At 49.5% G+C, this 23,296-nt stretch overlaps 1 protein-coding gene across 4 annotated transcripts; it reads left to right on the top strand.

Moving 5' to 3' along the window:
• The first annotated feature begins 667 nt into the window (after positions 1-667).
• Positions 668-13,762, top strand: LOC125435814 (cAMP-dependent protein kinase inhibitor beta-like). Of its 4 annotated transcripts, none has more exons than XM_048502219.1 (4): positions 781-987; positions 1,969-2,058; positions 8,677-8,828; positions 12,931-13,762. In XM_048502219.1, the coding sequence occupies exons 3-4, from the start codon at positions 8,684-8,686 to the stop codon at positions 13,011-13,013; spliced, it is 228 nt and encodes a 75-aa protein (XP_048358176.1). In that variant the 5' UTR covers positions 781-987; positions 1,969-2,058; positions 8,677-8,683; the 3' UTR covers positions 13,014-13,762. The 4 variants fall into 4 exon arrangements, with proteins under 4 accessions (XP_048358175.1, XP_048358176.1, XP_048358177.1 ...); XM_048502220.1 differs by lacking the exon at positions 781-987 and adding an exon at positions 1,067-1,174; XM_048502218.1 differs by lacking the exons at positions 8,677-8,828; positions 12,931-13,762 and adding an exon at positions 4,000-4,339 and having other exon boundaries at positions 668-987.
• The last annotated feature ends 9,534 nt before the right edge of the window (positions 13,763-23,296 follow it).

The following is a 23,296-nucleotide window of genomic DNA, read 5'->3' as shown; positions in this document are numbered from 1 at the left end:
CTCTCATCCAGGGAGTTTGCCTATGGTCACCTAGTGAGTTTTTGGCTGAGCGCTGACCCAGAGACCTGTTTTCAAAAATGTGCAATTTTATTTTTTTTATTTTTAAAAAGAAGTCCCCCTTAAATCGCTGCATTCTCCCCCCTCCCCAATTCTCAAAGATGTTTTGTGGTTATGGCTATTTGCTTTCAAGGAATTATCCTGGATTCCTGGGAATGGGAATGCTTTTCATCTTCCTTGTAGAGCAGGGGTGTCCAACTGCGGCCCCTCCAGATGTTCATGGACTACAATCCCCATCAGCCCGTGCACCGAACATCTGGAGAGCCAGAGTTGGACACCCCTGTTGTAGAGCAATTTGCATGGGGGGGGGGGGAGAGATCCAACAGGTGACCGAGAGGACAGGTTCCCCTAACATCCAACACCGAAAGGGATGGGGGGGGGGTTTGAAACCCCGAAGCCAAACGCCCCCAGCCCCAGAGGTGGCTGGCTGCCAACTGCACGAACAGCTTCGCCAGGAAAGCCATGCCAAAGCTCTGGAGCAGCCATGTGTCGAAGAGGCAGGCACCAAGTAGGGTGCCCGTCGGGGGGCACGGCTCAGAGAAGACAGGGGGGGAGGGGAACTGGGGTTGGCCCCCCCTCTCCCCCGGGGGATCCCGCTTCTCTGTGAAGGAGAGCTTTGTCGGGGAAAGGGGGGGCTCCAGAGGTAGGCTGGAGCTGGCCGGAGAGAGGGGAAACATGGGCAGGGCTCCCCCCTCCAAAGCGCTTGGTGGATCCGGCCAGCGTTTCAGCCAGCCAGCAGCCTGCTGATGCCCCATGCATCCTGAGCGCCCGGGAGGGGAGGAGGAGGAGGAGGCGCCTGCTTCGCCAAGGGGACTGGCCGGGCATGGTGAAGCCCCCTTCCCCCAGGCGGTCCCACCCTCCGACCCTTTGAGGCGCTCCCACCCACCCCCACCGCCAAACCAGCCCCTCCATCTGGGCAGGCTCCAGTGGGTAAGTGTGTCACGTCGCCTTCCTTTTGGGGGGGGGGGGGGAGAGATGCGAGGATGCGAGCGCGGAGAGGCGAGGATGGAGCGGGGATGCGGGAAGGCGTCGTTACAGGTGGCTGTTCTGGGTACCACGGTCTCCTAGAGGCAGAGCAGCATTAGGGGCGGTCTGCAGGCACCCACAGGGTCAACAGGTATGGTCCTAGGGGTGTGGAGAATGCAAGGGGATCCAGGGAGAGGTGGACGACTGGCTTCCAATGGGCGAGGGAGGAAAGGCAAGGCATCAAACTTTCCAGGAAGCAAGGCGGCTGGCTTCCATTGAGGGGTGGGTCGTATGTCCCTCGTGCGAGAGAGCGCCTGGCTGCAGCACGGATGCTTCCAAGCCGAGGGGCGACGCCAGGGAATGCCCGAGTGGAACCTTCACAAGGACGCACGGACACACGAAGCTGCCTTCCAGTGGACCAGATCCCGGGTGGGTCCAGCATGGCCCCCCCAGACTGGCAGAGGTCTTTCTCCATCATCTTAGGCAGAGGTCTTTCCCATCATCTGCCACCTGTTCCTTTTACCTGGAGACGCTAGGGCTTGAACCTGCATGCCAAGAAGCAGGTGCTCTCCCACTGAGGCATGGCCCCTCCCAGCGGCTGTCTCTTGGTACATACCAGAAATCTCAGCACGGGTTGCGAGGGGCGCGTCTGGGCGCTTCAGGGGTGTGTCTGGATTCTGGAAGGTGACTGCCTCTTTGGTGCAGACAGGTGTCCTTCTGGTGGCTTCGGTTGTATGGAGTTTGTTTGGAAGCTGGTTCCAGTGGGAGCTGGGAGGGGTTGGCTTTAATGGAAGGTCAGGTGAGACTGTGGGGGTCAGGGTGGGGACAGGATGAGGTAACTCAGGTGAGTCGAACTGCAACCCGAACCTTTTGCCTCCTGAATTTGTTCATTTAGACCGGTGTTGTGATCTTTTCATCTTCATCCCATCGTGTGTTTTTTCCTAGGGACGTGGCCGCGGATCCACGGTAGAGCACCTGCTTGGCATGTGGAAGGTTTCAGGTCCAAACCCCGGCGTCTGCAGCGAAAAGGATCAGGTAGGACAGGTGACGTGAAGAAGCTCAGCTCAGCCCGAGATCTGGGAGAGCTGCTGCTCAGGAGAATCGCCCAAGGATCCCACCCAGGATAAGGCAGCTGACTCTGTTTCTCACTAGCACCCCGAGATCCAGTGGCTCCTCTCATTTGCATGCTCACGTGATCCAAAATCCAGATCTAGTCTCTGGCTCATACTAGACCCCTGTGTGTTTCATAGACCTTTCCACCAAAACACCACCAGTATCAATCATGAACTCATGAAGTCACATTCTTGGTCTACTGAGGTCAAGGTCATCCATCTCTCTCTCTCTCTCTCTCTCTCTCTCTCTCTCTCTCACACACACACACACACACACACACACACACACACACACACACTCTTTATTATGATCCATTATTGGTGAACAAACCTACTGAAGAGGTCTTTCACATCACCCAGAACCTGGTCATTTTAACAGGAGATTCCAAGGACGGAACCTTCAATCTTCTGTGTGCAAAGAAAACGTACAGCCCATGGACCTCTAGTCCTAGATTTGAGTACTGAATCATGTGACCATGTGCATGAGAGACAGTCCGGGGCTCAAATGTTACAGTAGGAGCTGAGAGGTGCGGTTTCCAAGCAGCAATATAGTGCCCACCGTTTTCTCTCTCTCTTCTCAATTAAGATTTCCAGGAAGGCAGGTTCAGGGGAGTAGCTGTGTTGGTGTGCAGTAGAAGAGACAGATGAAAGTCCAGTAGCACCTTACAGACCAACAACGTTTTCAAGGTATAGGACAGCCAGTGTGTGTAGTGGTTAAAGTGTCGGTCAACAGCCCAGTCGAGAGGGCTTCCAGGCAGTGTGACAAGGCAACAAAAACCAGAGAATCCCTAGCCACCTGAAAAGCTCCTATTAGTGAAAATGGATTGACACCAACCAAAAGGTAAGTCAGATGCCTGCAGTAGGGGTACTCCCAGCCACGAACCCGGTGGAAGTCAACTAATGTCAGCTCTGCCCATGGGAATACCTCCAGCCAGCCCCCAGCCATGCCAGGCTGTTCCTGGTAAGCCAGGTCTCCACAATGCTTCCAGGTCATGCTTCGCACCCACTCCCCATCCCAGATTGGGCTGGGCTGTACGACCTAGAAAACCCAGGCTCAAATCCCCTTTCACATCATGGAAGTCTGCTGGGTGACCTTGGGCTGGTCAAACCCCATAGAGACCCTGGTATTCCTTGATGGTCTCCCATCTGAATACTAACCAGGCCTGCTTAGCTTCCAAGTTATCTGAGGAGAGGGGGATAGCCTAGGCCAGGGGGTCTCCAGCCTGTGTCCCTCCAGATGTTCATGGACTATGATTCCCATCCACCTCTGCCAGCATGGCCAATTGGTTGAACTTATGGGAATCATAGTCCATGAACATCTGGAGGGACACAGTGCAGACACCCCTGGGTTTGGCCGTTGGATGGGAGGAAGCTATTTTCACCAGTTCTGCCGACATCTCCCTCATGCTAATCCTGGTGCTTCACTTGGGCTGCAGCCAGAGGGGGAAGGTGAGGCAGCTGTGCCCCATGGATGGAAATCCCTTTCTTCCTTAGAAATTCTCTGTGGGAGCCAAGCCGACATATATTTTAAAAACAGTTACAGTGTACAGAAGAGGGAAGGGACTCTAGCAGGTATACAACAGCAACAGTGTCAATAGTGGGCTATGCCAAATGCGTGACTGAACAAATAACTTTTAGCAGCCTTCCAATAGGCTGCTTGGGAGGGCCAGTTATACTATGTGGCAGAGGGCAATCCAGAATCTGGGGCTGCCACCAAAAAGGCCCTGCTGAATGTTGCTGCCTCTGAGATTCATAGCACACAAAAGTAGGGGTCTGCCAAGGGGGTCTCAGAGTAAAAAAGTGCACTAACCAACCTGAAGGGTGTCAGATAATACCGGTGAGAGGATTTGCTCCATTTATGTAGTACCCTCACCACCACTAGATGGTGCTGCTGTAGCAAGGGATCTAACAGGAAGAAAGAAAGAAAGAAAGAAAGAAAGAAAGAAAGAAAGAAAGAAAGAAAGAAAGAAAGAAAGAAAGAAAGAAAGAAAGAAAGAAAGAGCCAACAAACAAACAAACAAACTACTGCTGTTTCATGGAGGTCAGTTTTATTTGTTTGTTTGTTTAGGCAGAAAATTTATATGCCAGTACTCCAAACCTAGGAGCTGCGTAGTGTAGTGGTTAAGTGCTTGCACTGCCACTCACACAGTCAGGAGTTCAAGCTCCCTGTGGGTCAGATATCCTGGCAGCTGGCTCATGGTCAACTCAGCCATCCATCCATCCATTTCTTGGTCGGTAAATGAGTACCTAGCACATAGCTAGGGGGTAAAGAATAGCCGGGGAAAGCAATGGCAAACTACCCCACAAAAACGGCTTGCCTATAAAATCTCTGCTTGCAGTGGTACCCCAGGGTCAAACCCCACAAAAACGCTTGCCTATATAATCTCTGCGTGCAGTGGTACCCCAGGGTCAGACACGACTGAAGGGGAAACTTTACCTTTTACTCCAAACCTCCTCAAGGTAGCTCACAAGTAAAACAACCAAATCAGTTAAAAAGACTCTATAAGAAGAAATAGAGAGTCAGAGTGGTGTAGTGGTTAAAGTGTTGGACTAGGTCCTCAGAAACCCGGGTTCAAATCCCCACTCTGCCTTGGAAACTTGTGAAGGGAGCTTGGGCCAGTACCGCATTCTCGGCCCTGTCCCTGACTAGTATTTGGATGGGAGACCTCCAAGGAGTACCAGGAGCATGACCCAGAGTGTAGGCAATGGCAAACCACCTCTGAACATCTCTTGCCTTGAAAACCCTCAAGTGACTTGAAAGCAAAACAAAACAAAAATAAGACACCACATTAAACAAGTTCAGTCCAACAAAATAAGAAACTAAAATTAATTTATCAAAACAAGTCAATCAAAATAAGATAGCCAACTTTTAAAAAAATAAAAAATCATTTAAAAATTCTGGCTGCAGGACTTTATGAGCAACGAGGTCTCTTCTACCAGCCCTTTGGCTGTAGAATTGGCTCACGGACCTCCAGCCACTGGGGAAAAGTCAGAAGACAAATCCTGCAGATTTCTAGTGAAGAAACTCCATTGAGTCTAGCAGGTGTGGAACAGGAAAGCCGGCTGCTATGAGCTCAGTTCCACAAACGGCAGGAAGCAGAACAATGAGGTTTGATTCCCTTTAGACAAGAGGAATCCTTCAGGGAAACTGTTTGGTTCACAAATATGCACATGAAACTGAAACAGAGGCATAGAGGTAACCCCTGAAACCCCAGAGAGAGATAGCATCCCAAGGGGCTTCATCTTCCACCAAGGGGAACATAATGGGGCCAGAGGAGATAATTTTACACAGGGTTCCCCATGTCTAGAATGACCCTATGCATTCACACCCAATCTTCTTCTTCCTCTTTTTTGGTGGATGAGGAATCTGAGAGCCAGCGTGGTATAGTGGTTAAGAGCAGGTGGATTCTAATCTGGAGAACCGGGTTTGATTCCGCACTCCTCCACTTGAGTGGCAGAGGCTTGTCTGATGAACCAGATGTGTTTCTGCACTCCTGCATTCTTGATGGGTGGCCTTGGGCTAGCCACAGTTCCCTCAGAACTCTTTCTGTCCCACCTGCCTCACAAGGTGTTGTGGGGAGAGGAAGGGAAAGGAGCTTGTAAGCCATCTTGAGTCTCCTTACAGGAGAGAAAGGTGGAGTATAAATCCAAACTCCTCCTGCTCCTGCTCCTGCTCCTGCTCCTCTTCTTCTTCTTCTTCTTCTTCTTCTTCTTCTTCTTCTTCTTCTTGGAGGCAGATGGGAAAGTGCAGGGAGAAAAGCAGAAAGCATTGAGTGTGAAGAAGCGTTAGCAACACTGTCTGGGGAAAATAGCCCCGAAGAGGGATATTCATTCACTGAAGTGGTGGGTGGCAGAGACAGCTGGTAGAGTTCATTTCTGGAAAGCTTGTTAGATTTACTACCCTCCAATTGTGAGAGTAGAGATTAACAAAAGGAATGGTGTGGGCATATTCTTTGCTCACAGGCGGTTTGACCCAGCACACATCGCAAATCCCAAATTTCACCCACCACCCCACCAATTATCTGCAGCCCACAAGTCTGTCTTTGGGGCATCTTCCCTGATCCAGACCTTTAACAGCTGTGCAAGTATTAGAAATCTATTGAAGTAGGATTCTCTGGCCCGTGGGTGTCCTGATTTCTCCTCAAAGGAAACAGGGACTCTCATCTGTGCAGCTGCCCACGTTTTGTTTTTGAAAAAGCTTCCGACTTTGGAAGATAGTCAGCGTGGTGCAGTGGTTAAGAGCAGGTGCACTCTAATCTGGAGAACCGGGTTTGATTCCCTGCTCTGCTGCTTGAGCTGTGGAGGCTTATCTGGTGAATCAGATTAGCCTGTGCACTCCAACACACGCCAGCTGGGTGACCTTGGGCTAGTCACAGTTCTTTGGAGCTCTCTCAGCCCCACCCACCTCACAGGGTGTTTGCTGTGGGGCGGGGGGAAGGGAAAGGATATTGTAAGCCCCTTTGAGTCTCCTAACAGGAGAGAAAGGAGGGATATAAATCCAAACTCTTCTTCTTCCTCTAAGGGCCAAATTGTCTGCAACGCTGAAATTCTGTGATCGAGACTCCAGATGCGCAATTTGGTTCTCAAAACCAACCACTGGTGTGTGGAGCAAATTCTGGGTCAGAGTCAGCGCTTCTGCACCATTTCCACTATTAAAATGCTCCCCTGAGGCCATTTCTCCCCGTCCCCATCCCCCCTTTCAGGGAGTAAAAAAGACAGACACAAGACACATCTGACTTTTTCTCCCTACTAGGGATTGAAACAGGCTGGGATGTTTCTGATTGAGGAGATGGCGGAAGGCAGAGGTGGGATCCAGCAGGTTCTCACAGGTTCTCGAGAGTAGGTTACTAATTATTTGTGTGTGCCGAGAGGGGGTTACTAATTGGTGATTTTGCCACGTGATTTTTGCCTTAGTTACGCCCCTCCTCTCAGCAGTAGCGCGCAGAACTTGAAGCAGTCTAGCAGGAGGCGCACCGGCGTGCGTGGAATGCCTGCCCCCGGAATGCCTGGTTACGCCCCGTCATGCCCCACCCAGCCTCATTGGCGCTACGCCACAGTTTGAATCCCACCACCATGGGAACCTGTTACTAACATTTTGGGATCCCACCACTGGCTGAAGGGGAAGGGTTATCACCCCACTCCAGTGCTGCAGCCCCATTCCAGGTTACCTGCTGTGGGGGGTCTTAGAGCTGAATTACACACCGGCTGTTGCAGACTGTATGCATGTGTCCTGAGATATTGGCCCATTATGCATGGAGCGCTTCCCGTAACGCTCCTCACTCCGCAGTGCATTCGCAGCGGGGTCTCCTCATGCTTCCTTGTTTACACATGAGGAGGTTTCCCACCTGCCCGATGCATGGCTTGCCTGCCCCCCACCCCACCCCGGGTAGCTCCCCATCGATTGTGAGATTGCCAGCTTTTCATATAGATACATCTCATATCATTATTGTGCAGGCTTGTTATCATTATTTGGGGGGAGGGGGTTGAAATGGTGGTCAATCCCCCAGAAATATCTGTGAGGAGTGGGAGGGGAACTGGAAGGAGTGGAAACCTCACAGTGAGGGGAAGCATTTGGGGTTTCCCTGCTCTCTAGAACTGCGGGGCTTCTGGGATCTTCAGAGGCATAGCTCCAAGGGGGCAGGGGGCACGACGCACTGGGCATGCGCCCCGTGGGGGTTTTGCAAGGGCATTACGGGGGTGGAGGATGCACCGGTGCACCAGGCGCTTTTCTTCCTTGCTACGCCTCTGAGGATCTTTGGCCCCGTAAGCCTGTGTGTGTCTGCAATGAAATCTCTGCCCCGGAGGAAATGTCCCCTCACTGCAGGGCAGAGCAACAGTGCATAATCAGTCATTGGGTTATCGTTCCAGAGCAAACATTCATTTGCTGGGACTGTATTTTTTTTCTGGAATTGATAGTCTTTCCTATCAGCAAATGCTGCTCTCTGGTGAAAAGAAAAGCTAGCGATACCCTTTCGGGTGTATAAAGGTTGGGTCTGGGGTCCCTACCCTGATTCCTGTATAATTGTTGTGTCTGCAGTGCCCGATTCAGATTAAAACTGTGCTGGAAAGAGGAGGTTTCAGTCTCCCTTCAGCACTGTTTTTCGAAATCGAAATCATCATGTGGAGTGGCTCTCTGGCCCATCAGGGAACCCATGTGACTCATGTCTGACAGTGACACAGGACCCCAGATGCAACAGTCTTGGACAAGCAGCAATCTTGCTACCAATCTTGATCCTCCTTGATCTGAGACTGCAAATGCCTTAGCAGACCAGGTGCTCGGGAGCAGGAGCAGCAGCAGCAGAAGGCCATTGCTTTCACATCCTGCATGTGAGCTCCCAAAGGCATCTGGTGGGCCACTGCGAGTAGCAGAGTGCTGGACTAGATGGACTCTGGTCTGATCCAGCAGGCTCTTTCTTATGTTCTTATGTTCTTTCTTAACAGGTTGTGTTCCATATTGTGACTGAGTCAAGTCCTTAATCCAACCCTGCAGCCTTAACAAGCACGCTAGTTCCCTAATCTGGAGGTTCCTGCTTTATTTCAGGGGAAGCATGACTGAGGTGGAGCCCGTCCTGGACTTTGCATCATCCAGCCGCACCGGCCGAAGGAACGCCTTGCCCGACATCCTGGGCTCACCCGCTGGGGTCACCCCTACTGACTTGCCACTGAAGCTGGCTGAAATGTCTCTGGATGCAGGTAACTCCCTGCCTAGTCTTTTAAGTACCTGTGCCAGTGCTGACCCAGAGAGCCAGTGTGGTGAAGTGGTTAAGAGCAGGTGCACTCTAATCTGGAGAACTGGGTTTGATTCCCCGCTCTGCCACCTGAGCTGTGGAGGCTTATCTGGTGAACCAGATGGGTTTCCATGTTCCTACATTCCTGCTGGGTGACCTTGGGCTAGTCACAGTTCTTTGGAACTCTTTCAGCCCCACCTACCTCGCAAGGTGTTTGTTATGGGTTAATGTTTATAGGAGAGAAAGGGGGATATAAATCCAAACTCTTCTTCTTCCTCCTCCTCCTTTTTTCTGGATCCCCCATAACATTCTGGAGTTGTGGGTCTGATTAGACTGTTTCACTGGTCTAAACCACAAATCTTTGGGTCTCTGGGATCTGTTTCTGGTATATCCGAAATGGTGGTGGAACGTGGTCTTAAGCCACAGTCAAATTATGGCGACCCTGTAGGATTTTCAAGACAGGGGACCTACAGAGGTGGTTGTCCACTGTAACCCTGAACTTCCTTGGTGGTCTCCCATCCAAGAACAAACCAGGACCAACCCTGTTGAGCTTCTGAGATCTGATGAGACTGGCTAATCTTGGGCCATCTAGGTCCGTGGTGGCAAACCTATGGCACTCCAGATGTTCATGGACTACAATTCCCATCAGTTCCTGCCAGCATGGCCAATTGGCTGATGGGAATTGTAGTCCATGAACATCTGGAGTGCCATAAGTTCGCCACCACTGATCTAGGTCATATTTGAAGCAGGTGTGGGAAAGATGCAGATTGCAAGAGACCCATCAACTAATCTTGCATGCCATCCTTAATATTTCACAGTCTCCTCAAAGTACTTACCGACTACTTATAGCCCACCTTTCTCATAGAGACTCAAAACAGATTACAAAACCACAAAAATACTGCAACCAAGAAGAAAACAGTACAAGACATACCATCAATCGGGCAAAAAACTGGATTAAAACATTAGAAAAGCATGCCATAACCAATTTCCAGTGGCGTAGCTAGGGAAAATGGAGACCGGGGCAGATTCCAAGTTTTCTTGCTCCACCCCCGCGCCCCACTTACCTTAGCCTGCAGCAGAGCTGGGCAGGGGCGCGTGGCAGCAGCCTCTGCCCGGCCTGGCGGGGCAGGGCAAGGGAGGAAGGAGGAGGGGTGTGGAGGCAATTTTTCACCCCCCACGTGACACGAACGGTGGCCACCCAGGGTGCCAGTCCCCACCCCGCCCCATGGTAGCTATACCTATGCCAGTTTCCGAAGCAGAAACCAGTGTAATAAGTATGTAGTATATAGCTGTAACTGCAATCACCTTGTAAATGCATTGTGATCATTGTTATCTACACACTACATAGGAGGCGTAGCTCTTTCCCTCCTGGGGCTAATTTTCACTTGGGGGAATGGCAGGAAGTGTGCTGTGAAATCAGAGGTTTTGTGAGTAGAGATTTCAGCTGCCCCTTTTGAAAGACAAGCTTACGGCACTCTCCAAAGCACAATGCTGTAAAAAAGACTGTTCCAGAAACTCAGCAGTAGAACTGTATATGAGAAGTCCGAAATCTGAAGGAGGCAAAACATAACTATTACACACTTTATGATAGATGCAGTGGTGGGATCCAAAAATCTTAATAACTGGTTCCGGTGGTGGTGGTATTCAAACAGTGGCGCCGCCACACACACACACCTCCAGTCCCTATTGGGCAGGGAGGTTGCTCTAGTAACCCCTTCTCGGCACTCAGAAAAAATGAGTAACCACTTCTAGAGAAGTGGTGAGAACTGGTTGGATCCCACCTCTGGACAGATGGGTCTGGGTTTCATATCTTCCTGTCATAGTTGTATGAGGAACATGACCTGTCAAGTTCAGGATTTCAGTGCAGCTGACTCGATGTCTGTGCAGAGCCCTAAAGTTAGAAATCTGGAGTCACCGGTCTGCCTGCAGGAACAAGATTACATCTGGAAAATCCAGGGTTGCGATGCACTTGATGGCATACCAAACAACTAATAATAGCAACGATGATGAAGCGGAATGTCACGTCGCAATTACCTTGTTGTCACTCTTCATGGGGTTTTCAAAGAAAAAGAGGTTGGCTTGCCATTGCCTGCCTCTGTTCTGCAATCCTGGACTTTCTTTGGGGTCTTTGTCCAAATACGAACCAGGGTTGACTGTGCTTAGCTTTAAAACACTGAGAGACTCCATCTGGTCTGCGCCATGCAGGCTGCTAGAAAATGTCCTATGACCAGGAAGCAAACTGCCCTGTAACCGGGGGAAACGGGGCATGGTGTGGCAATTATGCATTATGCTGTTTAGGGCTCCATGGCTTTATGCAGGGAGTTCTCTTCTCAGAGGGCCTGTAACTGTTGACACTTAATTCGCCCGAGTTTAAGCCACACCATTTCCTGGATCTGAATTTACCTCCAGGGATCCATTATGGTTCCCAGTGGAGCAAACAAAGACTCAGTGGGGCCATTGCAAGTGGCAAAATGGCCCAGGGGAGGAAGGCTTCAGCCCGCTCTCCCCAGGCACCGCGGTACTGATCCAAATCAGGGCCCTTGTGTGCCTGGGAGGCAAGTTTCACAAATTGTTGTGAGTTCCAGTTTGGAAATGTCTGGTTTGACACGACTCAGGGCAGGCCCAGGAGAAATGTTACGTGGTGGTTAGGGGCCTGCAACTCTTTCAGTCCTGGCAAATCTGAGGAAACAGCAGGGCTGCCAACCTCCAAGTTGTGTCTGGAGTTCTCCAGACTATGAAGAAGAAGAAGAGTTTGGATTTATATCCCCCCTTTCTCTCCTGCAGGAGACTCAAAGGGGCTTACAATCTCCTTGCCCTTCCCCCCTCACAACAAACACCCTGTGAGGTAGGTGGGGCTGAGAGAGCTCCGAGAAGCTGTGACTAGCCCAGGGTCACCCAGCTGGTGTGTGTGGGAGTGTACAGGCTAATCTGAGTTCCCCAGATAAGCCTCCACAGCTCAGGCGGCAGAGCTGGGAATCAAACCCGGTTCCTCCAGATTAGATACACAAGCTCTTAACCCCCTACGCCACTGCTGCTCCTATGGAGCACAGTTTCTCTTGGAGGAAATAGCAGGGTCAGAGGGGAGACTCTATGGTATATCATAAATTCTAGGCGAAACCCCTCTCTAAAATCTGCTCTTCCTTGGCTCCACCCCCAAATATCCAGGAATTCCCTAGGCTGGAATTGGCAACCCTGGGGAAAAGACTCGGGAGACATATCTCTCCCAGGCCTGTTATTTATTTACTTACCGGTACTTCATTTATGCCCCATCTTTCTTCCCAATGGCCCAAAATAGCATACATTGATGTATTCTTTCCCACCGAAAGATCTAAGTAGAATTATAACTTCATCTGCCACATGCTGGACCACTTTTGTTTTAAAATGCAGAGTGGGGGCAGTGGGGGGGGGGGCAGGTGCCCAGAGCAGGTATTGCCCCAGGCGCCATTTCTCCCCCCCCCACACACACCTCTGGTACCTCCCCTCCCCTTTTCTGACCCTACCTTCCTGACCCAAATCCTCAGGTATTTCCCAACTTGGAGCTAGCAACCCTATCTCCAGTTGGAAGGAGGATGCAAGGGGTGAGCTTATGCCCTTTGCGGGCCCCATTGAGTTGAAGCCCTACAGCAAGGGTGGCCAACCTATGGCACTCCAGATGTTCATGGACTACAGTTCCCACCATCCCCTGCCAGCATGATGCTGGCAGAGGATGGGAACTGTAGTCTATAACATCTGGAGGGCCGCAAGTTTGACACCTGTGCCCTACAGCAAGGGTGGCCAACCTATGGCAATCCAGATGTTCATGGACTACAATTCCCATCAGCCCCTGCCAATTGGCCATGCTGGCAGGGGCTGATGGGAATTGCAGTCCAGGAACATCTGGAGTGCCATAGATTGGCCACCCCTGCCCTGCAGTGTTGGCTTCTAGCCCCACCAGGGCCGCTTAGCTTCACTTGCTCCACACCGTTGTCAGTATCCAGTCTACTCCCGAGTAAGCCCACTGTGTTTCCAAAACTCCATTCACTGACCTTGTTTATGCATGTCTCTCTCTCCCCGCTCCCCCGCCCCAGACAGGACTCAAGAAATGCAGTCGCCAGCCATCGAGGTGCCTCCGCAGGCATCTCAGAGTCCAGAACTGAAAGACACCTCCTAACCCTCTCCCCGTGGAGGCTGATGAAGCCAAAAAGGGTGTGTGGGGGGGAAACTTCTTCAATGTCAGCCAAAGTTTGCCTGGGGATTTCTGGGACTTCCTAGTCAAGACCTGGCAAGAAGACTGTCTTACATCCTTCGATGCGATGGAGCAGTGGAAGGAAAAGGAGAGAGCAAGCAGCCGTGTTCCTTTTGATACCAAACCTTGAGGGTCTCTTTCTTCTGTGGAGATTTGAAAGAAGGAACACAGGGACTGGGCGGAGGGTTTTCTTGTTTCCGCACGGACGCTGTTGAGGAGCCCCAAGTTATTGCTTCACAGAATCACAAAAAACAGTTATTAAAGGGATTCACTTCTTTTTCTTAACGGAGCGCATTGTTCACTGTGATGTTGGGGGGTTCTTTGTGTGTTTTGTTAACAGATCGGGTGTTCTTTGCTACAAAGGGCAAAACTGCGAAGTATCGAGGTAAGAGTTCAGGCCAGCCTCTGCGCTGCATCCCAAAGACGGCTAATAAGGAAATGTCTTTCTGAAAGTATTTCTGGCAAATCGGGGGGCCTGCTGCGGCCCACGTGGGGGAAAAATACGAGAGTTTACACTGTTCTCCTGAAAGGGAAATAAAAGGTGGGAAGAATTGTCAAAGATTTCTTGTCCACTGGAGAGTCAAAGGACAAAATCAGAAGCGAAAATAAAAAAATCCTGTCGCTTCTTAGAAACTTTTCCGTTCGTTGCGGAGCCCAGTTATGGAGGATGCTGCTTTTGCAAAAATGTAGAATAGGGTCTGAGCTATTTGACATTCTGAGACTACACAGAGATAAGTTTCTAGTCCATATGAGTGAAGAGAGACCTGGGAAATATATCCTCTAGTCCAGGGGTAGGGAACCTTTAACACTCAAAGAGCCATTTGGACCCGTTTTCCACAGGAAAAGAAAACACTTGGAGCCGCAAATAATTTTTGACATTTAAAATAAAGATAACACTATATATATAGGGGTTTTTTTAACCTTTTACTCCGCTCATTCTGAGAAGCACATGGATGCGCCCGCCCTGCTGCCTGCAGGGCGGGCAAGGATGAAGCCGGGCGGGTTTACGCCTTGCCGGCCGCCAGGAAAATGCCCGCCCCGCTCCAACGGAGCGGGCGAGAGGGGAAGCCCGCGGCGCGGCCCAGGCAAGGATGGGGCAGGCGGCTAGGCTCGTGGAGCCACAGTGCAAGGGCAGAAGAGCCGCATGTGGCTCTCGAGCTGCAGGTTCCCTACCCCTGCCCTAGTCAAATCTCTGAAGGCAGAGTTCCCTAAACTTCCACTGGTTAAGTGGCAGATTTTAGGTTACTCACGGTCCTGATTATATTACCGCTGCCCTCCCTGGATATTAGAAGCACTGATCCCAAGATGGGCAGTTCTGGCGTTTAAGCTGCACAGACGGACATCTTGAGCACAAAATACATGTAAAACAAAAACAGAGACCAAGGCTATATTCAGTCCCCACCCCCAAATTCAGCACATTGTTGAGCTTTTCATATTAGCATGTCTCTTTAAAAGACCCTGTACTGATTTTCTTTTATGGCAACCATTTAAATTTCAGAGAGGGAATGGATTTTTTTTCACTGCTCCTTGAAAGACAGGTTGTTTCAGTTTTCCAGACTCCTAAAGCACTTGTGTCAAGTGAAGTCCTGTTCACTACAGTGCTGCTCATTAAACTTCTCCAGTGTCAATGCCTGAGTCCTGGCACACTTTTTTTTGTGGATCGATGATTCGCATGACGCTATCCCTTTCTCCCCTAGCTTGCCTCTTGGGTTTCAAAATACATCCATGGGGATTGGTTGGTACCCCATAAGTGCGTTGCTGGTCGGCATGGATTTGCTTTCGCAACTGTTGATTGGAGGCTCAGCAGCCAGACCAAAACATCACCATGCATTTGATTAACAAATTGTGTTGCTTCAGAAAAGCTTGGCGCTCGCTTCTAATTGTGTATTATTTTGCTGTTTTGTGCCACTCTGACCCCTCCGGGGGAGGGCGGTGTATAAATTAAATATCAAATCAAATATCAAAAAATACTAAATCTGAATCTGCCGAGCAAAGTTGTTCTTTTCTCCCCCAACAGCAGCTAGATTCAGTTGCAAGGGTGTGTTTATTTCATCATGGATCGATCATCTGGGGGGGAAAAATCATTTTCAAAAAAACAAACAAAAAAACGAAGTAGATGAGATACTAAATCCATGGCTGCAGCTGCTGAAAGCAACTTTTAAAAAAACAAACATTGGGTATTTGAATCAATGTTAAACGAAATGAGTATGGATATTTATGTCTCGTTTGCACCGTATGTTCCTAACAATTGTGCTTGTGACATCATGTCCCCGCCCTGTTCATTGATACATCCTGATGGTGGGCAGGGATGAGGATATGGAAGGGAGAACTGTCTTATTTATTGGCTTTGTCTATACCCTGCCTTTCTCTCTAAAAAGGGCCCAGACAAGCACCTCTCCTTCGTTTTATCCTCACAACAACCCTGTGAGGTAGGCTAGGCCCAAGGTCACCCAGGCATCTTCCATGGCAGGGCGAGGATTCCAACCTGAGAAATCCAGATCCTCACCTAACACTCCAGCCTCTACTGCTCACTGAAATGGACACATAGCTGCCATTTCCAGTAGCAGCCACGTTTAGCATCACTGATGTTTTTAAAGGAAGGACCCTTAGAGACCAGTATCGTATTATGTGAAATCTGTGAATGGATCTCCACATTTTTTACATTCAAAATCGATTGAACGGGCAACAGAATTTCTTGATTTGATCAGTCCAGCAGTACACGGGGCAGAAATTTTCAGTCTCCTTCCCCATACTATTTTCACAAGCTTTCACCCCCAAAGTTGCTGTTATATGCTTAGGAAAAGAAAAAGCACACCCACACATACTAACAGTGACCTCTTGCATGAGATGCACTTTGGAAAATGCTGTCAAGTTGCAGTCTACTTACGGCAACTCCTTAGGGTTTTGAAAGCAAGAGACGTTCAGAGGTGGTTTCCACTACCTGCCTTTGTGTCGTGTCCTGGGGTTTCCTTAGTGGTATCCCTACCAAATACTAAGTGGTCTGATCCAGCAGGCTTGTTCTATGAGGAGAGGCTGCAGCGTTTGGGACTCTTTAGTTCGGAGAGGAGACGTCTGAGGGGGGATATGATTGAAGTCTATAAAATTATGCATGGGGTAGAAAATGTTGACAGAGGGAAATGTTTCTCTCTTTCTCACAATACTAAAACCAGGGGGGCATTCATTGAAAATGCCGGGGGGGGGGGGGGAATTAGGACTAATAAAAGGAAACATTTCTTCACACAACGCGTGATTTGGTGTTTGGAATATGTTGCCATAGGAGCTGGTGATGGTCACTAACCTGGATAGTTTTAAAAGGGGCTTGGACAGCTTTATGGAGGAGAAGTCGATCTATGGCTACCAATCTTGATCCTCCTTGATCTGAGATTGCAAATGCCTTAGCAGACCAGGTGCTCAGGAGGAGCAGCAGCAGAAGGCCATTGCTTTCACATCCTGCATGTGAGCTCCCAAAGGCACCTGGTGGGCCACTGCGAGTAGCAGAGTGCTGGACTAGATGGACTCTGGTCTGATCCAGCAGGCTCTTTCTTATGTTCTTATGTTCTTAAGTGGGCCCAACCCGGCTTAGCATCCCAGATCTTGTGAGATCTGGCTAGCAGCCCAAACCTGAGTACCACTGATTTCCAAATAGCTGAGTAGTGTAATGACTTCCCTTAACCAGTGGGTGGCACTGTCCCTCAAACTGGGGATTTCCCAAAGTAAGTTGTACAGCTGTGGATGCCAATTCCAGAGGAACAACTGGGGTAGGTCTGTTGCTGCAGAATTACACAGGGCTCTTCTCGCACCTGAAAGAGAAACACACCTTTATCCTGGCATCATCTCTGCTTTGTCAGATCATTTAGGGAAATACCTGGAAATTTGGGGAGTGGAGTCCGAGGAGGGTGGGGTTTCAGGAGGGACTTCAGTAAGCTGTAATGCTACAGAGTTCACCCTCTAAAGTGGCAAATTTCTCCACTCTATTGACTGGAGGTCAGTTGTAATAGTGGAGGATTCCCCCTGTTGTAGTCTCTACCTGGAAGTTAGCAACGCATCTACTCCATCATGTAAAAAAAAAAAGGAATTGAGTCAGGACCGGTATAGAGGCATAAGGAGGAATGCCAGTGGAGTTTCATTGCATAAAATTTAAATTTGATCCAGACAGGTACAGAGACGGTTCACGACAAAAGTAATTGGCAAGTTCCCTAGTTTTGCTAAGCCGGTTAACACCTGTAATGGCTGAGGCACTCCAAGGCTTGGTTAAGCTCTCTAGAGATGGTATCAAACTTCTTGATGAATTCTGATTCAGCAGTTTCACACAGGAGAATCCCTTTGAAGTTCTTTGGCTGGGGAATGGAAGCGTTTAGATCGGCAACAGCGGGGCATAGGAGACGGAACTGTTCTGGTTGATGAATATTGTCAGTTCAAACATCCTGTTTGTTTCCATCAATTTATTTTTGCGGTGGGTATAGGGACAGGGCCTGTTTGTTCCACAGGGAGAGAAACAGAAGAACCGTATGGACGGCATCACTCCTGCTGGAGGATTGGCAAGTTGCTCAGCCGAAGGGAACATAGCTGACAGTACCAAACCCTGTAATCTGAGTTCTATCCCTACAGCAGCAATTAAGTGAGGACCATACACATTTCAAAAACGTAATTTGAAATCTGTTCATTTGTTTATTCATTTGTGCCCTATCGTTTTTGCCAACAAGGACTCAAAATGACTTATAGCACTCTCCTCTCCTCCACTGCATCTTCACAACGACCCTGTGAGGTAAGTTAGGTTGAGAATAAGTGGCCAAAGGTCACCCAGCAGGCTTCCATGGCACAGTGGAGATTCAAACCTGAGTCTACCAGATTCTAATCTGACATGCTAGACACAACCCCCCACTGACTCACACTATGTATTTGCATACAGGTTTGCATACAATACACTCCACTTTGCCGCACTTCTCCACACTTCTGCTTACATTATCTCATTCTGGGAGATAGTTGTTTTATATTTTATTTTACAAAATTTACACCTTGCCTTTCTGCTTTCATCAGGGCTGCCGAGGCAGCTAACAAATTAAAACATGCACAATAAAAATCACATCTTTAAAACCACCAAAAACAGCATCATTAAAACAACTAAAGCCAGAGCTACAACACATGCGAAAATATTTAAAAAACCACAATTGAAGCCACAATGAAGATCAGAGGCAGGATTCACCTGGAGAACCAGGTTCAATTCCCCACTCCTTCACAAGCAACCTGCTGTGTGACCTTGGGCTGGCCACAGTCCTCTCAGAACTCGCTGAGCTCTACCTGCTTCACACGGTGCATGTTGTGGGGAGGGGAAGGGATTTTGATTTAAAGTCACTTTGAGACTCCTTATGGGAGAGAAAAGCAGGGTATAAACACCAAGTCTTCTTCTCTTTTAAAGCACTGGGCAGGAAGGAAGACTCACTGAGAGAAATGTGTTGCTTAACTCAGGAGTCTTAAAAACTGCTGTTGCCTGCTCTATCCACTGTGAACAGCTCGATCTTAGCAAAGTCTCTCCAGCCTAAACCAGTGATGGCGAACCTATGGCACGGGTGCCAGAGGTGGCACTCGGAGCCCTCTCTGTGGCCACACACACACAGAGTTCATCATGTGGAGGTGGAAAATCACCTCCCCCCCCCCCCACACACACACATATCTAGACTGGCCTGGGCCACTGAGCACAACGTGCGCGCACCACGGTGAGCAGGGAGGACTCGGCTGGGGGGCCTGGTGCCTATGCTCCAGGTGGCTTCTGCCGGGGGGGGGGGGTTGGCGCAGAGGACGCAGAGATGCTAGAGAGGCACAGAGTGGTGCACGCAGGACTTGCTGGAGGCTAGAGCAGGCTGGCCCCTGCTCGAGCAGGTAGGGCGGAGGAAGAGGGAGCCAACCAGTTTTTTCTAAACTAAAACCTCAGCATTCAGGTTAAATTGCCGGGTTGGCACTTTGCGATAAATAACTGGGGTTTGGGTTGCAATTTGGGCACTCGGTCTTAAAAAGGTTCGCCATCACTGGCCTAAACCCACTGAAATCAATGGGATTAGACTGCAATAACCGGGCAGAGGAGCCCTTTCCCCACAAACCTTTTAAAACGTTTTGAGGTAGGAAATAAAAAGTTTACTCCACGGAGTTTCGTGTTGCTTTTGCCCCCCGAACGTTTTATTTGCAACCTCAAAATGTTTTACGTGAATCCCTTTTTAAAATGATTCTTTGGTTGAAACGTTTTGAAAACATCTTCAGCAGCTGAGCAATCTAAGTACTATGTTTCCCACGCTTCCCTGAACTTCCTCCTCGGCACCATTTTCTTAGCTCACGCCATTGCCCCACGCCTGATTATTTACAGCATTTCTTGGTTTGTTCTTTTATTTTGGGGGGACCAGTCTTCGAAGCACCAAATAGACAAGAAGTTGAGAATAGCAGCACGAGGCTTTGAAGCACTGAAGCACTGATTCAACACAGAACTAAAATGGGGGGGGGGGGTTCATGTAATGGCAGCCAGAAATGGTTTCGAGGGGATGAGTGTGGACAAAAGTGTGGGGAATTAAAACGTTTTAGGAGCTTTGTGAGGAAGCATCTAGAAACAAGTTATCTAGAAACAAGCCTCCCCCCCCTCATGCCCATAATGTTCTTCCTCCTGGTGTTGCCATCATCCAGGTGGGGCCTGGAGATTTCCACATAACACAGCTCAGTTCCTCGGTAGAAAATGGCGGCTTTGGAGGGTGGATTCTATGACATTATAACCCACCAAGGTCCCTTCCCTCTCAAAACTCCTGCTTCCTCAGGCTCCACCTCCAAAATCTTCAGGAATTTCCCAGCATGGAGGGGACAGCCTTAGCCCCCTCCACCTTCCAATTCTAGCAGTGTTTAGGAGAAGTTGCAGACCTCTCTGACCTCACAGGGGTCAAATAATATCCCAGAAGACGATGTACCGAGCAAGGAAACGCTTGGGAGAGCAGTCGGAGACTGGGCCTTTTTAATTGCTGCTCCAGAGTTGCTACATGGTGTAATCATCTTGTTGGAATTAACAAACATGTTAAAAAGTAACTTGCCCTCTAAGGAGTCCAGCGGATTCCTTTTGAAAGGAACACCAGGGCTATGGAGGTAAGCTGAGATCTAGCGAGAATACAACAGTGGCTGCACACACACCCCTTACACCCAGCCCCCAGATGAACTCCCCTGCCCCCTGTTTCCCCCCTGCAAAAAAAGCTAACCTACTGAGCAACATGGGTTGGGCTGGGCTAAGCTGGGCCGAGCAAGCAGCATGGCCCAGGTGAGCAGAAGGGGTCGACTGGTGGCAAGCAATGCAGCCTGGATGAGAAGCAGGCGAGCGGCATGGGCTGGGGCAGGCAAGTGGGACAGGCCAGTCAAGTGGAATGAGTTTGGCTGGGGACTAGGGGGTAGGGAGGGGATGGGGACCAAAATGTGCCCCCATGTGACCCAGGCAAATGGCGACCAGGTCATCTGCCCCCTCTTACCCCTCCCAGATACGCCATTGGGATACAGTATTTGAGCCTGTCCAACTCCAATCAGGACGGCCAGCAAAATATTTGCAGGTTTGCTACAAAAATGGCCTTTACTAGATGCAAGAAGTAGTTTCTAAGCAATTGCGCCGATCCAAAGAAAACTACAAACACAAGATCTGGGACTTCCTGCACGCAAGGCAGATGTTCTGTGAGCCACAGCTCTGGGGATGCCAGTCTCTGGGTGGGACCTGGGGATCCCTCAAAATTATAGCTCAACTTCAGACTGGAGATCGGTTTCCCTGGAGAAAATGGTGGCTTTGGGGGGTGGGCTCTACGGCACCGTTCCTCACTGGGGTCCTGTCCTCCCAAACTCCATCCCCAAATATTGAGGAGTTTGAAATTCTGGATATGGCAACCCTACCCATCCCCCATCCCTCACCAGTGGCCAGGGAAACCTAGCAACATTATTTATGACTGGAGTGTTGTGGGTTTTCCAGGTTGTATGGCCGTGTTCCAGTAGCATTTTCTCCTGCAGTTTCTCCTGCATCTGTTGCTGGCATGGCCACACAGTCTGGAAACCCCACAACACTCCAATGATTCCAGCCATGAAAGCCTTCAACAATGCATTATTTAAGACCATTCTGCACTGGACCTGCTTATCGAGCAACAGCACCACAAGCGTGAACCTGGGTCTTCCGTAGAAGCACGACACTATCAAAAGACCAGCAAAAACATTCCATTTCTAACCATCCCTCAGCCCACTGTTGTACACGAGTATCAAATGTTAAAATGAAAACCACCTCTCTCAAATATGATGAAAAAACAAGCTGAGGAGGGGGTCATCAGTCAGCGAGATGTGCTGGGATGCTCTCCTTGCCACCACCTTACATATTATGCAGTACAAGTAATAGCATCCATAATTAGGATCTATTATCGTTACAGAGCTGAAGAGGGCTGAATGGACTGCGAGGAAGGGAGGAATGGCAATCAATTAAACCAGTGACAATATAATAACCATCCAGAGGCATAGCTAGGGAAAATGAATCCCGGTGCAAAATCTGAGTTTTGCCCCGCCCCCACCCCCGCCATGTTCGTTTGGTTTTTTGGTATTTTTTAGTGTTTTTTCAGTTTTTGGCCTGTAGGGGATACAGGTTTTAGGCCAGCAGCATAAAAATTTCAGGGTATCTTTGGAAAATTATCCTGATGATACCTGCCAGGTTTGGTGAAGTTTGGTTCAGGGGGTTCAAAGTTATGGACTCTCAAAGGTGTAGCCCCCATCTCCTATTAGCTCCTATTGGAAACAATGGGGGATGGGGCGTCTCCTTTGGGAGTCCATACCTTTGGACCCCCTGAACTAAATCTCACCTAATTTGGGTGGTATCATCAGGAGTGTCCCCCGAAAACTCCCTGAAATTTTGGTGCTGCTAGCCTAAAAACTGCGCCCCCTGCAGGCAAAAAACTGAAAAACACTAAGAATTACAAAAAACACCCTGAAATTTTTGCTGACCCCCCCCCCCCAGGTGGGAGCCCGGTGCGACACGGACCCCCCACCCGGGCCCCTTGTAGCTACGCCTCTGTTTAACCATCCCACATGTCTCTGCCAGTGGGATATGATAATCCAGGCCCTGAATAGCGGAGGAGACTGTCGAGCTGAGTTAACAGAGACCTGCCGTTACCATTGAGGAGTTTGCAGTGTCAGTCTGGAGAAAGCAATATGCTCCCAGAACGGTAATCCAATAGTGGGTGGCCGGGTGTAATCCAGTAATAGATGCCTTCTTGTATTCACTGACTATTAATAAGCCATCAGGTGAGGTCTGCTCTGGTATTGTTTTGTTGCGGCTGCTGGAACTGCTTTCTCTAAGTGGATTTAGGCAGTAAATAGCCTCATGGGCTAAAAGTGCTCAAGGCTTTTTAGGGCGAAGGCGGCCGAGAGTTCTAGTCCCTGTATTATAATGTTATCCATTTAACCTGCACATGGAACACACAAAACTGTATTCTCCTGGGTTAGTGTCAATTTCCCTGTTCAGACAATAATTCACTTGATGGGTTCAAGGATTTTATTGAAGACACGAGAAAGATAGCCGAATACAGTTCTGGCGAAAGAGCGCCAAAATGACTGATAATACCGTGTTTCCCCGAAAATAAGACAGTGTCTTATATTAAAAGATGCGCTATGTCTTATTTTCCGGGGATGTCTTATTTTTCTGTGTTCTGTTCGTCGGACATGCTTCCAAACAAAAACTTTGCTATGTCTTACTTTTGGGGGATGCCTTATATTTCACACTTTAGCAAAACCTCCACTACGTCTTATTTTCCGGGAATGTCTTATATTCGGGGAAACGGGGTATGTTGCAGCAAATCCCCACCCACACATGTGAACCAAGACTGCAGAAAGAGTCCAGCCTGAGAGCTCGCCCCAGCCACGGAGCCCCAAGGCCAGAGAAACAGAGAAGTGGCACCTGGAAAAAGCTGAAGCTCTCCCCAACCATTTCCCCCCTCCTAACAAATGGCAGTCCTGACAGTTAGACCCTTGGTCTATCCATGGCAGTATTGCCTACTCCAACGGGCAGCAGCTCTCCAAACAGTTGTGTAGCAAGAGGGGGAGCCACTTCTCTGCCCTGATCTCCACGTGGAGCTCAGGAGCGGTGCAGACCCATTCGATGCTGGCCTCAGCTCACACGGGTCCAGCTTGGGATCGAAACCAACAGTTAAAGGCGAGAGCCGGCCATCCCC

This window comes from Sphaerodactylus townsendi, linkage group LG06 (genome assembly GCF_021028975.2).
Source record: "Sphaerodactylus townsendi isolate TG3544 linkage group LG06, MPM_Stown_v2.3, whole genome shotgun sequence".
In the NCBI taxonomy this organism is placed as follows: Eukaryota; Metazoa; Chordata; class Lepidosauria; order Squamata; family Sphaerodactylidae; genus Sphaerodactylus; species Sphaerodactylus townsendi.
This window is presented reverse-complemented; position numbering and strand designations above follow the sequence as displayed.